The sequence below is a fragment of the Xenopus laevis genome, chromosome 5S (assembly GCF_017654675.1).
Source record: "Xenopus laevis strain J_2021 chromosome 5S, Xenopus_laevis_v10.1, whole genome shotgun sequence".
NCBI classification, from domain to species: domain Eukaryota; kingdom Metazoa; phylum Chordata; class Amphibia; order Anura; family Pipidae; genus Xenopus; species Xenopus laevis.
The window spans coordinates 49,021,776-49,036,406 of record NC_054380.1 but is presented as its reverse complement, the minus strand read 5'-3'; the positions used below and the strand labels follow the sequence as shown (position 1 = coordinate 49,036,406).

Here is a 14,631-nt window from a genome sequence, read left to right as displayed (position 1 = left end):
TAGTAACTTTCAGTACCACTTCTTAATGGGTACAACATGAAGCACATTTTAATAGCTACAAACAGGACACAGCACTAATTTGTGTTGCCGCTGGGGAGAGAAAAGATGTTCAACTTTTTATTCAACTCAAAGACCATATGCCTGTATTTTATATTTACAAAATACAGGTCAAGTGCAGAGAACATTTAGCAATGCTGTCTGTGCCATTTCTGCCATGAGGTAAGCTGAAAAACTTCCCTCGGTCAGCACTTTATCAGAGGGGCAACATTTTTAACTAGAAATTCCTCTTGTTTAATGTGGAACATACTAGCAGGTTCATCAGCACGTCTCTGCTCAGAGTTGGCCAGTAAGCGGGTGTTTCTACATAAGTTGAAGAGTGCCAACAGTCACAAGATTTCAAGAAGACACATCACCTGTACCACCTGGCTGTGACTGTTATTTAGTGCAGGGCTGCAATGCAGCCACTATGTTGTACTGTGCACCTTAAATTGGAATAACAGCAAAATATAAGTTGTATCCTTCACCAAATTCCCACAGATGAAAATACTAACAATGAGCACATAAAGCGCACAATTTAGCCTTTTAAAGCTCCAGCACTTACATCAGTGGCATTTGTAAATAAGTTCTTAAGAGTTCATTTTGGCAACCTTGTATTTGCTCACTTTATATACCTTTACATAAGAATACACATAAAAAGATCCCTTGCTTGTTGTCTATAATGTTCTTTAATATACTTGTAAAAAGTAACGTCCCCTTCTTTTCTCCAGGAAAAACAACCCAGATTGTGGTAGCCTTTCCTTATAAATTAATATTTCCATTCCTTTTAACATTTCTCTGAACTTCTTTAAGCTCATTAACATCCCTATTATGGAGTGAGGCTAAAAACAGCACTGCATACTCAAGGTGACGCCTTACCAGGGATCTATACAAATGTTTTCATCCCTTGAGTTAAAGTGGACCTGTCACCCAGACACAAAAATCTGTATAATAAAAGTCCTTTTCAAATTTAACATGAAATCCAATTTCTATTTTTTATTAAAGCATTCATGGCCGTTGTAAGCTCATTTAAAAATCCCAGCTGTCAATCAAATATTGTCTGCCCCTCCTCTATGCCATGGGCATAGAGGCGGGCCAGACAATTACTTTCACTTTCCATTCAGCACTTCCTAGATGTCACTGTTCTCCCCGCATTCCCCTGTTCTCTTTAACATTTAATTGTGTAGCCAGTGCATGGAAATGGACAGCGGATCCCCCATTCTGGTGCACAGACAAGATTTTGAGATGATGCAAGGCTTGTCTTAATAACAGTGTCCACAAAATGGCTGCTGCCTGCTTGCTATCATTTTGAATTCCCAGACTGAAGGAAACAAGATTCAAATAATTTATATAGCGTAATTAAAGTTAATTTTGCTTGACTAATGTGATAAAATAGGATTTTGAATAATTTTTTTGGGTGACGGGTCCCCTTTAATGTCTGTTTTTAAAACCACAAAAATCCCTAAATCGTTCGCAAATAAGGGGGCCCGCAGCACAGTGCCATTTAGAGTGGAACTAGCTTTTATATTATTTTTTACTGAAGTGTATAAGCTTGCACTTATCAACACTTTACCTTAGTAGCCAATGTGCCTGCAAGTACTGCAAAGCAGCAGAAATGGAACTAGTTTTAAGTCATCAGCAAAATGGAGACAATACTTACAATACCAATCTCAAGGTCATTAAACAACAAATTAAAAACTAAAGGACCTAGGACAGACCCTGCAGTACTCCAATAAACATAATCTTTTTAGTTTTTCTAGATCCAGGCATGTATGCATGTCGACAGGGCCGGAACTAGGGGTAGGCAGAAGAGGCACGTGCCTAGGGTACAAAGGCAGAGGGGCGCCAGGCCCGTACCTCTTGTGACGCCTTCCCCTAGTTCGGACCCTTGTGTCCTTAAGCTGTGGCTGCAGTTCTTTCTGAACGGAGTGTGCGCTCTTCCGCGCATGTGCACCCGCTTCCGTTCTTCGGCGCATGCACACTTGCGTTTCCTCGGTTCTTCCACTCATGCGCAGTCGTGCTGCCTCATCTCTTCTGCACATGCGCACTTGTACTTCCTCTGTGCGAATGGTGGGTGGGCGACGTATTTGGTGAGGTTGTCTAGAGCGCCCGGCCAACTTGGCCCGGCCGTGCATGTCGAGTTCGGTGCACCTCAGTGATGTCACTGTCGCCTGCTGAACCTGGAGCAGAGAGCTTGGGTGCACCTGAATCTGCACTCATCCAGGCACATGCACATACCTTGCCTTCCTTCTATCTTCTATTAGTCACAGGTACACCCTGAACCCAGCACAAATAAAAATAAATATTAAAAGTTTCACAAGAGTTTTAAAAAAGCAAGATGGACCCCTGATCACACAGAATCCCTCGGATATATCCTAGGTAAACCTGTACATTAATCTGCACCTGAACACTGCACTTTTATGCCCATAAATCTGTAAACTCTCAGTCATGAGTCCTGTGCATTTCTAGAAAATCCCAAGCAAAACCAAACCACTATATATTTCTCAAATTATGCCTTGAAACTGACTTCTCCTAAGCTAAGCAAAGATAATTATAGCACACATAAATATTAACAACTTTAATCCATGACCCTTATTTTCCATAATCCAACACCCTTCTACATCCCACACCAATGGAATTACTCATATTTCTACTTTCTCCCCAGGACTTTTCAGACTTATCTACACACAAACTATTAGCCATTTCTACAAACACCAGAAATCTTAAGGAGAACTTAAGCCTAACTAATGAAATGTTGTACATTATTGGAGTTTTGTACTAGCCCAAAGCAACCACAATCCTTTAGCAGTGCCTCCAAAGATGCCCCTGTTGCTCCCCATCTTCTTTCCTGCTGATTCACTGCACATGCTCTGTGCTGCTGTCTGTTACTAAGCTTAGGCGCCAACTCACAACATACTGTTTATACAGAATAGAAATATCACAATAGAAGGCTTGTACTTGATACAAATAATTACCACATGTTGGCTAAGAAACTAGTGCAATTGACATCACAATTTAATAATCAGCTCATTTCCTGCTTATAAATTTACAACAACCCCTAAGCTTAGCTTCTCAACAACTGCTCAGAGCCCAATGGGCATGCGAGTGTCGGAGACACTTTCCAAGATGGAAACCCCCTGTGACAAGTTTAAAGTCCTGGATCATTGCTAATATTGAGATGCTGAAACTTTAGGCTTGTACAATAAGTTCAATATGTAAAATATGGCATTCTTAAAGAACCAGTAACATCTAAAACATTTTTTTAAAAATTCATTAGTTTAGAACGAAAAAAAAAAACCAAGACAAATTATATATTAAAATCACAAAGTCTTTATTAAGAAATAACTTACCAAACTCTGCTTCCGCTCCTCTTCAGAGAAGGCGACAGGGCGACCATCCATCCTGCGGTGCTCGATTTCTCCTTCCTGGCTAGTCTACTGACAGCATGCGGCTGGGAGAGTCTGTGCATCCTCTTGTCAAGCAGCGGGCTTCTTGCAGCTCTGCAGGATGGACAAGGTGATCAGCACTATGTACGAGTAGGGGGGCTTCACCAACATGCTCCTGCCGACCCCGCCTGACCCCACCGTCTTGTACGAGTCTTTGGTGGAAAAGCAGCGCCTGTGCGCCTCTGCAGCTCCAGGTACATCATAAGCAAATTCCCCTTCTACGAGAAGAACAAGAAGGGCTGGCAGAACAGCATCCGACACAACCTTAGCCTCAACGAGGACGGCGACGAGAGGAAGGGCAATTACTGGACCATGGACCCGGCCTGCGAGGATATGTTCGAGAATGAACAACTCGTGGCCCCAGGGGCGATCCTGGCCCCTCTGCCGCCTGAGGCAGCAGCAGTTGCTGCTGCCTGTCAGGTATTGCTGGGATTCGAGCCGGGGACCTTTGGGTTTCTGGCTCGATACCTTAACCATTTGGCCAGGTGAGCAGCCTGTAGGGTTGCTCGCTATGTGTAACCTGGCCTCTGCAGTCCCTGCCCAGCTGCCGCCTGATTGGTCTCTCCAGCCCCAGCTCAGCTGCAGCCTGTTTGGCATCTACAGCCCCAACCCAGCTGCTGCCTAGTTTAATCAGCCAATCAGGGCTGACTCTTCCCTATTTAAGGGCAGCACTTAGACCACTCCTGGCCAGAGCATTGTATGGTTTTCCTAGTACTGCGGCAGCGCCCCTAACTAGGTAGTGCTAGCTCTTGCCCCTTTTCCCTTGTTATTCCGCCTTGCCTTGCCTTGCCTTGTCTGCCTGTCCTTGTCTTGCTTTACCTTATCTTGTACCTTCCCAGCCTTGACCTTGATCCGACCCTACCTTGTAGTCCTCCTCTTGCTATCTTGCTCCAGTCCTCCTCTTGCTATCTTGCTCCAGTTCTCCTCTTGCTATCTTGCTCCAGTCCTCCTCTTGCTATCTTGCTCCAGTCCTCCTCTTGCTATCTTGCTCCAGTCCTCCTCTTGCTATCTTGCTCCAGTCCTCCTCTTGCTATCTTGCTCCAGTCCTCCTCTTGCTATCCTGCTCCAGTCCTCTCTTGCTATCCACTCTAATCTCCTTCTGCTCCTGTCTTGCTATCTACTCTAGTCTCCCTCTGCACTCTATCCCCCAGTTTGATCTACGCCCGCACCGTCCTGTCCCATCCAAGCTGTTCCGGTTCCATTCCTGCCCCGTCCAGTCTGTTCCTGTTGAGTCGTCGCCCTCTTCTTCCTGCCTAGTCCACTCCTGATCTTCGCCCTCTCCGTCCTGTTCTGCACCTGATCCAGACTGACTCTTCGCCCTCATCAACCTGTTCCTGCTTTCCCTTCAAGTGTTCCCTAGGCACATACAGCTCCTGCCTCAAGGACTCGCCCTTTCCCTTCAGTCTCTACAACGCCCCCTACCTAATCCTTGACACTGCCCCCCCCTCCCCTGGAAATTCGCTCTTAAAGTACCAGGAGCAGCATTTTTGCTGCCCCTGGTACCTAGTGGGGTGCTGACGTCTGAGGCGACAGCCTCAACTCTCCTCATTGGCGAAGCACCCCTGCGTGGCCCCTCGCTGAGTCTAAGGTTATGTCGGATGCTGTTCTGCCAGCCCTTCTTGTTCTTCTCATAGAAGCGGAATTTGCTGATGATGTACTGGTAAATGGCCGAGAGCGCCGGATGCTTCTTTTGGCTCACCCTGATGGCCATCACTATTAGCGCCACATACGACTAAGGCGGCTTCTGCGACGGATCCGACATCTCCTGCCCCTTCTGCTGTTGCTGCAGCTCCTCTTTGCCTCTCTCTGATTCTTTATTTCCATTTGCTCTGCTCTTGGGATTGGAAGGAGGCCATCCCGTCACTGCCCTGGCGCAAACATTAACAGCTGGGAGAGCAGAAATGAGTTAGGGCACAGCTGGATCTCATATAGACAGAGGATGGTCCATGAGGTGCCCCCCTGCCAGCCGGGATCTGGGGGGGGTGAATGAAGCTCAATAGTTGCTGCTGCCCTACTGTTAAGGTTCTCCTGAGGTTACAGGTTGGGGCAGTTCAGATGCACCTGGAGCTGCAGAGGCGCACAGGCTCTTCCACCAAAGACCCGTACAAGACGGCGGGGGTTGGCAGGAGCACGTTGGTGAAGCCCCCCCTACTGGTACATTCTGCTGATCACCTTGTCCATCATGAAGAGCCGCAAGAAGCCTGCTGCTTGACAAGGGGACTCACAGTCTCTCCCAGCCGCATGCTGTCAGTAGAATAGCCAGTGAGGATAAATTGAGCCCTGCAGGATGGATGGTCGCCCTGTCGCCTTTTCTGAAGAGGAGCAGAAGCAGAGTTTTGATAAGTTATTTCTTAATAAAGACTTTGTGAATTTAAAGTATAATCTGTCTTGGTGTTTTTTTTTTTTGTTCTAAACTAACAAATTTTTAAAAAAAAAAATTTTTTTGATGTTACTGGTCCTTTAAGCAGCAAATACTGATCAGTGAAGACTACAACTATACCGAAGTGAAAATGGCGCATTAAGTGCAAGTAATTTAATGTGGTTTTATTTAAAGTGGTTTTATGCATAACTAATAGCAGGGAAATTGTGGGGCTCACAGTTGTAATTTCAGATGTAAATGAGCCATATTATCTCTTCATTTGGCCTAATTGTATGCAGATGACATATAGAGATATTTACTCACCTTTAATAACCACTGGATGTGAGTGGGAGAGATTGCTTAAAAAATGAAAAAATCACTTTATTGTGCAAAATCGATTTTGCACAATAAAAGGATTTTGTTCATTTTTTAAGTAAATCCTAGGAGTGCTGAGTCATTGCTGTGGATGTGCTTGCTGAACTACCACCCGTCACCCAGGCAGTTGGTGGTACCATTAATATGGTATAGATCTATACAGTTTTTTCTTTATATATAATTATAAATAAAACAGGATACAGGCCACATATTGAATCCACATTCTGCAAGGCTAATTAGCCTTTCATTTAGATTCATGCTGTAGACCAAACTGATTTATATGCAGCCATAATGCTTGCAACTCCTTTCATGGTTTAAAGGCAACTCCTATCACACGTATTTAAAATAATGCGTCCATATGTCAGGAGATTTTGTGCTTAAATTTTATATCCAGTCCCTAGTGCAGATCTCTTTCTATTATTAAAGGTATTTCAGTTCCATCGACAGAAATGTTAATTGGTAGAGGAGATTGGTCACCTGCAACAAATATCCTCTTCTTCTTTCCCACCGGCAATAACGTAATTCGCTGGTGGGAAAACAAATGCAAAGCTTTGTTTTCTGAAGTTGCCTCATGAGAAATTGTTTGACGTTGTCTGCCATTGCCCCAAAGGGTTAACACATTCTACTTTCAACTGTTATTACATTTACTCACTGGACCTTATGATAAAATGCTTTTCTAATGCTTAAAACAAACTCTAGCCTCTGTACCTGGATTTTTATAGATGCTTATAACATCCTTGAAATAATGAGGTAAGAATCTTTCCAGCAAAAGAAGCACATCTTCCAGCTCTTCTAAAATTCCAACCAGTAAGAAATTCTCATTCACATTCTGTTTAGCTCGTTCCAGTGCCCATTCACCAGGATCCCTTCATAAAAAGCAGAAAATATAAAGCATCATTTTATTTTTGCAGACAGCAGTACCATAGAGGTGATATGTAACAAACTGTAACAGAGTTAAAGAGTTAAAGTCTGCACCAGGATAACTTAGCTGCTAGACTGTAACACTAGAGAGGGGAGCATTAAACTTTTGTATTGTACCGTCATGTCAAAACACAGGTTTTCTGCATACTCCATACTTGAGTGAAATTCCAAAAATTAAATGTCTGTTGTTTACAAAACCATTTTCAAATTTTCATCTAAGCAAAAAGTTGCAGTGCTTTAATCTTAAATGAACACTCTCCAATTGCTCTTTTCCCTCTATGCCATTACTTACCAAATGATGGATGATTTAACCTGGGACATAATAGCATATAGGTGCATAGTTACATTAAATATGAATCTGAGGAGAGGCAAATGGCTAAATTGTGAAAGGCTTCCTTGCAACGTTTTTCCTAATTTTGCCGTATGCTGAAAATTAAAAGGTACCTGTCAACAAGACATTAAAAGCTGTATAATAAAAGTCCTTTTAAAATTAAACATGAAACCCAATTTATTTTTTATTAAACCATGTATAACTATTATAAATGTATTTAAAAATATCAGCTGTAAATCATATATTGTCTGCCTTGCCTCTATGCCTCAGGTTTTCTAAATGTCACATGGGCACGGGCACTGGCTAAACAGAAAAGAAAAAATCTTTGCTAAAGGAGAACTAAAGAAGTAGGCTAGAAATGTTGTTCAGTGTTTTGGGTTTCTGTAAAAGCCCAAGGCAACCACAGCCCTTTAGCAAGGAAGATCTGTGCCTCAAAAATGCCCCACTAGCTATTCTTTTCTGCCGATTCACTGCACATGCGCTGTGCTGTTGTCACTTACTACACATACATATAACCATAATAGTTTAGAAGAAAAGATTGGCTATTTACATATGGTTGCTTTGCACATGGTATAGTAGAACTAATTATAACAACAATTTTCCATATTTCTTCAGGTGCAGCAGGCAGGCCTCAAAAAGGGTTGTGTGAAGAAAACCATATAATGTTGGCAGTGAAGTCCATTCTGTTCCATTGCTAAAGGCTGGTCTATGTAATACACTCCAAAGGCAATTCACTTGCATTCGAACATAAACCACTTATCATATAAGTCTCTACCTCCTATAAGGAAATGAAACACCCAAGGCAGAGTTTTTTTTTTTACATTGACTGGACAGGTACAAACAGAGAGGGTCTCTTAGACCCAGTTAGACAGAACAGCTAGAATAGGTAGCCCACGCACCAACAAGGAGTTAGGGGCTTAGATGCCATGGCTAAGCCATAGTGAAGTGGCAGCAGTAGGACCATTGGGGACAACCTCTGTGGTAAGGACAAGGAAATTCCTATCTGGTGTAGGGCAGAGTTGAGTGAACGCCAGACTGCTAAGGGGCCGATTCACTAAGGGTCGAATATCGAGGGTTAATTAACCCTCCAATTTCGACTAGGAATTAAAATCCTTCGACTTCGAATATTGAAGTCGAAAGATTTAGTGCAGATAGTTTGATCGAACGATCGAAGGATAATTCCTTAGATCGAACGATTAAATCCTTCGAATCTAACGATTCGAAGGATTTAAATCCAACGATCGAAGGAATATCCTTCGATCAAAAAAAGTTAGCCAAGCCTATGGGGACCTTCCCCATAGGCTAACATTGACTTCGGTAGCTTTTAGATGGCGAACTAGGGGGTCGAAGTTTTTTTTAAAGAGACAGTACTTCGACTATTGAATGGTCGAATAGTCGAACGATTTTTAGTTCGAATCCTTCGATTCGTAGTCGAAGGTCGAAGTAGCCCATTCGATGGTCGAAGATAACTTCGAATCCTTCACTCGAAGTTAGTGAATCGGCCCCAAAGACTGGGAGGTGGTTCATAGTCCAAGAAAGGGAAGAGTGGTCCAAGTGAGTTGGGGGATATGAAAATGCTGTTGTATGTTTGAAATGCCTCTCAATTGAACCTAATGTGCCTGTGTGTACCACTAGGATGTGATTATGTAAAATGGGTTGTTCACCTTCCAAACACTTTTTTCAGTTCAGTTGCTTTCAGATTGTTCACCATAAACAAAGACTTTTTTCAATTGCTTTCCATCTTTTATTTTTTCCAAAATATAAGTTTAAAGTTTAATGTGTGTGTCTTTAGTGTTTGTCTGGCAGCTCAGTGATCCAGGAACATTCAGAACTGTTACAATTTGATACATTTAGTTGAAACAATTAGTTGATACATTCTAACAGCCACCTTTAATGAAACTCCAAGATTCTGTTCAGCAGGGCTAAAGATATAAAGACAACAAATGTATCAATTAAATGTATCAATTTAGAACATTTAAAGAGCCTGGTGACCCCCCCCCCACCCCTCCCCAGAGCTGCTTTAGAAGGTAAAAAATTAAACCTTACACTTCAATATTAGAAAACAAACACAAATAGAAAACACAAGTAATTGGAAAAAGTCTATATTTCAGGTGAAGGTGAACAACCCTTTTAAAGCATGTTTCAGTTACTGCCTGTAGGGCTGCATTTTAGTGTAATCTGCTCATGAACTGTATCACATGTACTGTAGGTGTGCATTGTAAATTGTAGGATCCCAGGGGGTGACCTTTATTATTTAAAATGGCAATTTTCTATTTAGGATTACACAATGGCACATTGGGAAAGTTTGATTTTATGAAAATGGTTTATTTAGATTTAACATATGGGCTGTTTTTTGCAATATATTTTTATAGAGACCTACATTAATTGGGGGTATAGGTTCCCTTTAACCTAATATACTATATTAACATTACTATATTACTTTGTCTAAATGGCAGAAACTGGAGCTCACCACAGTCCATTTGTGGTTTCAGTGAATTTTAGTGCTTTTGATTAATTTAGATCAGATTTTGGGAGCATACAGTATCTATCAATGGGTGAAAGTGGATTGTCACACGTATAATGATTAACTCTGCAATCCAGTAATCTGTCCTCCCCAAAAAGATGATATGGATAACATCATCTTATTTCTGCTGATGCTCCTAGGCTAGCACATGTGCAGAGCTATAAACCCAAGTGCTGTACATGCTAATTCCTCTTTAAAATAAATCAAAAATATCTCTATTGATCCTTCAGTTTTTAATATTTAAGATAATGAATATGAGGCTTGATGGCTACTCCTGTAAGGGAAAACCAGCAGTGGTTAAAATTGCCCTGTCAGCCTGTCACAACTTCTGATAATATGAAATGTGTTGCGGCTGCAGCACAAGGGCAATATGCCAGGGAGATGTCCGCCTTTACTGCTCTATGTTAATCATTTAAGGTAGCTGACTGGGTACCCAGCCTTTGTCAAAGTGAAAATCCAAATACGTACAATGCCCTAAAAAACTCATTGGAAGGAAAAAGTATGCAGAAATATATGGTTTAGCAATTATGCTGTTTATACTACAGCCATGACATCCCATTTATCATTGCATTGCACCGGATACAATTTTACATTTGATTACATTATTTATTTGTTTTGTTTTATGTTGCATTGTCAGTGATGTCAGATTGATGTCGTTCGGGTATCTTCTGCCTCATAGGGCATTTTAAGTGTTTGGATTTTCAGTTTGACAAAGACTGGGGCCCCAGCCATAACATTAGTCTCCCAAATAAATGCACACTTAAAACCCTTATAAGCCCTGGAAATGTGGCAGTTCTTCTTTGCAATGTTGAAATACATAAACTGATGTACCACACCAGGCTCTGTTTGTGTATATAGATATATATATATTTGTGTATTATATATATATATATATATATATATATATATATATATATATATATATATATATATATATATATATATATATATATATATATATACACACTGTATATAGTGTGTGTATATGCATCTTTCCTAGTGCTAGATATTAAAATAGGAGCAAAATCTTCACAACTGGGAGATAAGGACTGAAAGCACAGGCTCATGCCTTACGAACTGATATTGCTGACTACACACCATTATTAAAACAACAAAAAAAATAGTGATTGGTTTGAGAATACAATTTTGAATGGTAGAATACATATCTTACACTGTACACAGGCATGTATGGCATAAAAAAAACTAAAATAAATCTCAGAAAATAGAAAAAGAATATTGAAAAATAAAGTGCATGAAATGTTAAAAAACATACAGGAAATTAAAATTATGTTCTGGTAAGCAAGGTGTGCAGTACAATTTTACATTAGCCTTACTTACAAACTGATGAAGATTCTTCACTGTCACATCGTGCACTGCACACTTCTAACATCTTAATTTAAGACCTAGAAAAGATAGACATTTTATTCAGTATTTTAAAAAAATGGTTTTAGGATCCAAATATCATTCATTCCTTTTAGGGCAAGTACTTGCTAGTTTTCTTACGAAAACCAATTTTTTTAAAGTAGTTTCTCAAGATGAAAACCACCCCACAGGAGTATAGTTTCTCAAAGACTGTTTAAATTAGCTGTGATCTATTGTGTTTCTGTTCAAAAAAAGTGCCTAGAGGCAAGTATGTCAGAATAGGTACCTGGATTTTAAATTGCATTTTTGTGTTCCTGTATGTGTAGTTTAATTTGCCTAAAAGCCTGCCTCCTACATGTACAGAGTCAAAAGGAAATTTCAGCAGGTATGAGACCAATTCTGTATTACATGTAGTCTAGACGTCTGCTATTATTTATTCCCTTACAGGGGGAGTAAATGATTGCCATTTTAAGGCAGCAAAATAGACTGCCAATCAATACTCAAAATCTAGATTTTTTCCTTTAGGATAGGACACGTATGGATACATAGGAGAATATGTATACCAAAAAAGGGGCTGTTCACTGCTTAGCATGGCAAAAACTTTGTTGTATTAGTGCCTAATACCTTCAAACAATTTGTTAGATTCTATTTCTAATGTAACAGTATTCTAACAGAATAGTAATACAATTAGCCCCTTACTCTCGGGGTTAAGCTAAAGTAATAAACCTATACCTGTATTCGTCATGCCATTTTTCAACAAGTTTAAGTTTATAGCGGTGATCCACAAATCTACTAATAAGGATCTGTGCTACTGTTTATATTTTTTCTGATATCAAAGCAATATATTTAGTTCTGATAAATTGTATTTTAGATATGGCTTTATTTGGTTATGGAACCTAGCTGTATGCAGCAATTAATTTCTACCCACTGTTTCATGTGCAGGTCAGTTAAGATAAAGGTAAGAAGAATTTCACCGGCACACAGGAATTGTAGTAGCAGGGCAAGCCCTTGCAATTTTATTATGCAGTAGTGCAACGTTTCGGGGTCACGCCCCTTTGTCAAGCATAAAAGACCAGTTCCATGGATACAGTGATGAGGGTGTAAATAATTGTAGGACAGAATTCACCCCATATATTATTAAATAGGTAGGTGACAAACCAATTTTTATTGACCTTTGGTAAAAGGAATAACAGGAATTGTTGAATGTTTTGCAAAGAGTCTCATTTAAATAAGTATCTTAAACCATAATGTATCTCTTAATACCACTTTCTGAAATGCTTCAACTGAGTTGTTTAATAAATCAGATACATAAATACTTGACATCGTTTTTCCAATTCGAGTCTTTTTGGCTAAATTTAATATAAATCCAAACTCCTAAAACCATGTGACTTTAGACTGATGAACAACAGAAGGGGTGAGAGCAGTTTTGCATTTTGAAAGCTTGTTGGTATTCACTTCTAATGGCACTTTATTTTCCTAAAAACTATTGAGTAACACTGGCCATACACAATAAGATCCAGTTGTTTGGTGGTGTAGCTAAATAAGTGAACCTTTGGGCAAATCACTCTCATCTGATCATTTGGAGCACACACCAACAATTGTATCACAATAGGCACCTATGCAGGCGTGTTGACAGCGGACCGCATCTACAGACCAATGTGGTTTCTGCTCAACTGGATTTTTAAACCTAACATCAGAGAAGGTCCATACATACGGGGGGGGGGGGGGGTAAGCTGCCAACAGTCTGAATCATTAGCTTTAATCTGCCTGTGTATGGCCAGTTTAAGGCTCTCAAAGTTGTTGTCACTATTTGTTAGTGATGGTTTTGTGTCTGTAATAATTCAAATTCCTGAATTCCTCTCTGTCTAGCCCCTGTATCTTTCAGACTTCTACAATGTTGTTCACTCCTAGCAAGTAGTGTACATGTGTCCTTGTATACATTTTGCATGTCCTGATAATTTAGTTCACATTTACTCCACATACTTAAAGAGTATTATTGCTCTTTCAGATTTTTATAATATTTTGTGTAGATGGTTATTGGTGCAGTTCCCCTCTCTAAAATCTTTAAGTATTTAATACACTTTAGAGTTTTTGTATAAAGACACAAAGTGAACCGTTTTTTTGGATCACATATATCTAGTTAAGCATTTTGCTGTATTGTCTCTCAGTAGTATTACCCAATGACTAAAAGCAATTTTATGATAATTAGTAATAGAAAATCCAAGTATGCCTAGGGGGTGGTGGTTATCCTTTTATATGCATATATGCATCTTCTGCGTGATTTGTGGAGATTCTGCAATAAGAGATTCAACATTAGCTGCATGTCTAGTTACCCATAGCAACCAATTAGTGGGTATACTTTTTTTAATAAAATTTTTTTTATTACATATAGAAATTAGAGTAAATTGTCAATTCAAAAAATAATAGATTGTGTGCATGTAAAGAATACAGCAAACAGCATGTGTGGAGTAGAGATTTATCAACCCAAGAATATGGAGAATATTATTTTTCTCTCAAAATACTGTCACGTGAGCAAGAAGATTAAACATATTGTGAGACTGTATTGGCCACTAACACAAAATGACCAAGCCTTTGGCAGTGAGTTTAAATCGGCTCTTCAATGAGCAATCTAGATTTATTTAATCTAGAAAAAAAGGATGAAGTGTAACTGCTGTACTTTCATCTTGAAAGGGGAGTCCGACACTAACGGAGGACACAAATTAACCCCCAATGTGTATGCAATTTACAATACAGAATTAACTGTATAATTGCTGAAATGTGTCTGTGGCCCTGTGTATGCTGGGTAGACTTTAAGACATGTGAAATTACACATAAAGGAACACAAAAATGCTATTCAAAATTTCAAACCAGATAAATAGCTCACAGATAATTTGGAGAGTCTTGGAGGTAGTGAACTTATACCCTTGGGGAGGATAAAAAGAACTACTAAGAGGAAAAGGGTCTCGAATTAAAGGAAAAATAGAAACAATGGCCCCAATAGAAATGAACGATAGATGGATCATAAAACCACTTGTGAAATAATGAATAAAATGACAGGTTCTTATATCAAACATATATAACATGTACAGTACTTCACTGATCCCAGTGGCTGAGCCTTGAAACTAGAAGCGGTCAGAGCAGAAACTGGGCAGAATCAGATACAGAAGGAGCACCGAGTATTCTCTAGCACACAATCAGAGTCAAGAAGCTGCTAGTTACTCTCAAAACCAAATTGAAATGGCGAAGGGGAGGTGCCTTTGATCCCTGCTGATAGGCT

The 14,631-nt window shown here is 40.0% G+C and overlaps 1 protein-coding gene across 1 annotated transcript in view; it reads right to left on the bottom strand.

Moving 5' to 3' along the window:
• ust.S (uronyl-2-sulfotransferase S homeolog) overlaps positions 1 to 14,631 on the bottom strand; it is a 131,671-nt gene that overhangs the window by 18,281 nt on the left and 98,759 nt on the right. Inside the window, exon 7 of the mRNA XM_018265309.2 lies at positions 6,925 to 7,082. Coding sequence (XP_018120798.1) covers positions 6,925 to 7,082 — 158 coding nt within the window. The remainder of the gene's footprint in view (positions 1 to 6,924; positions 7,083 to 14,631) is intronic.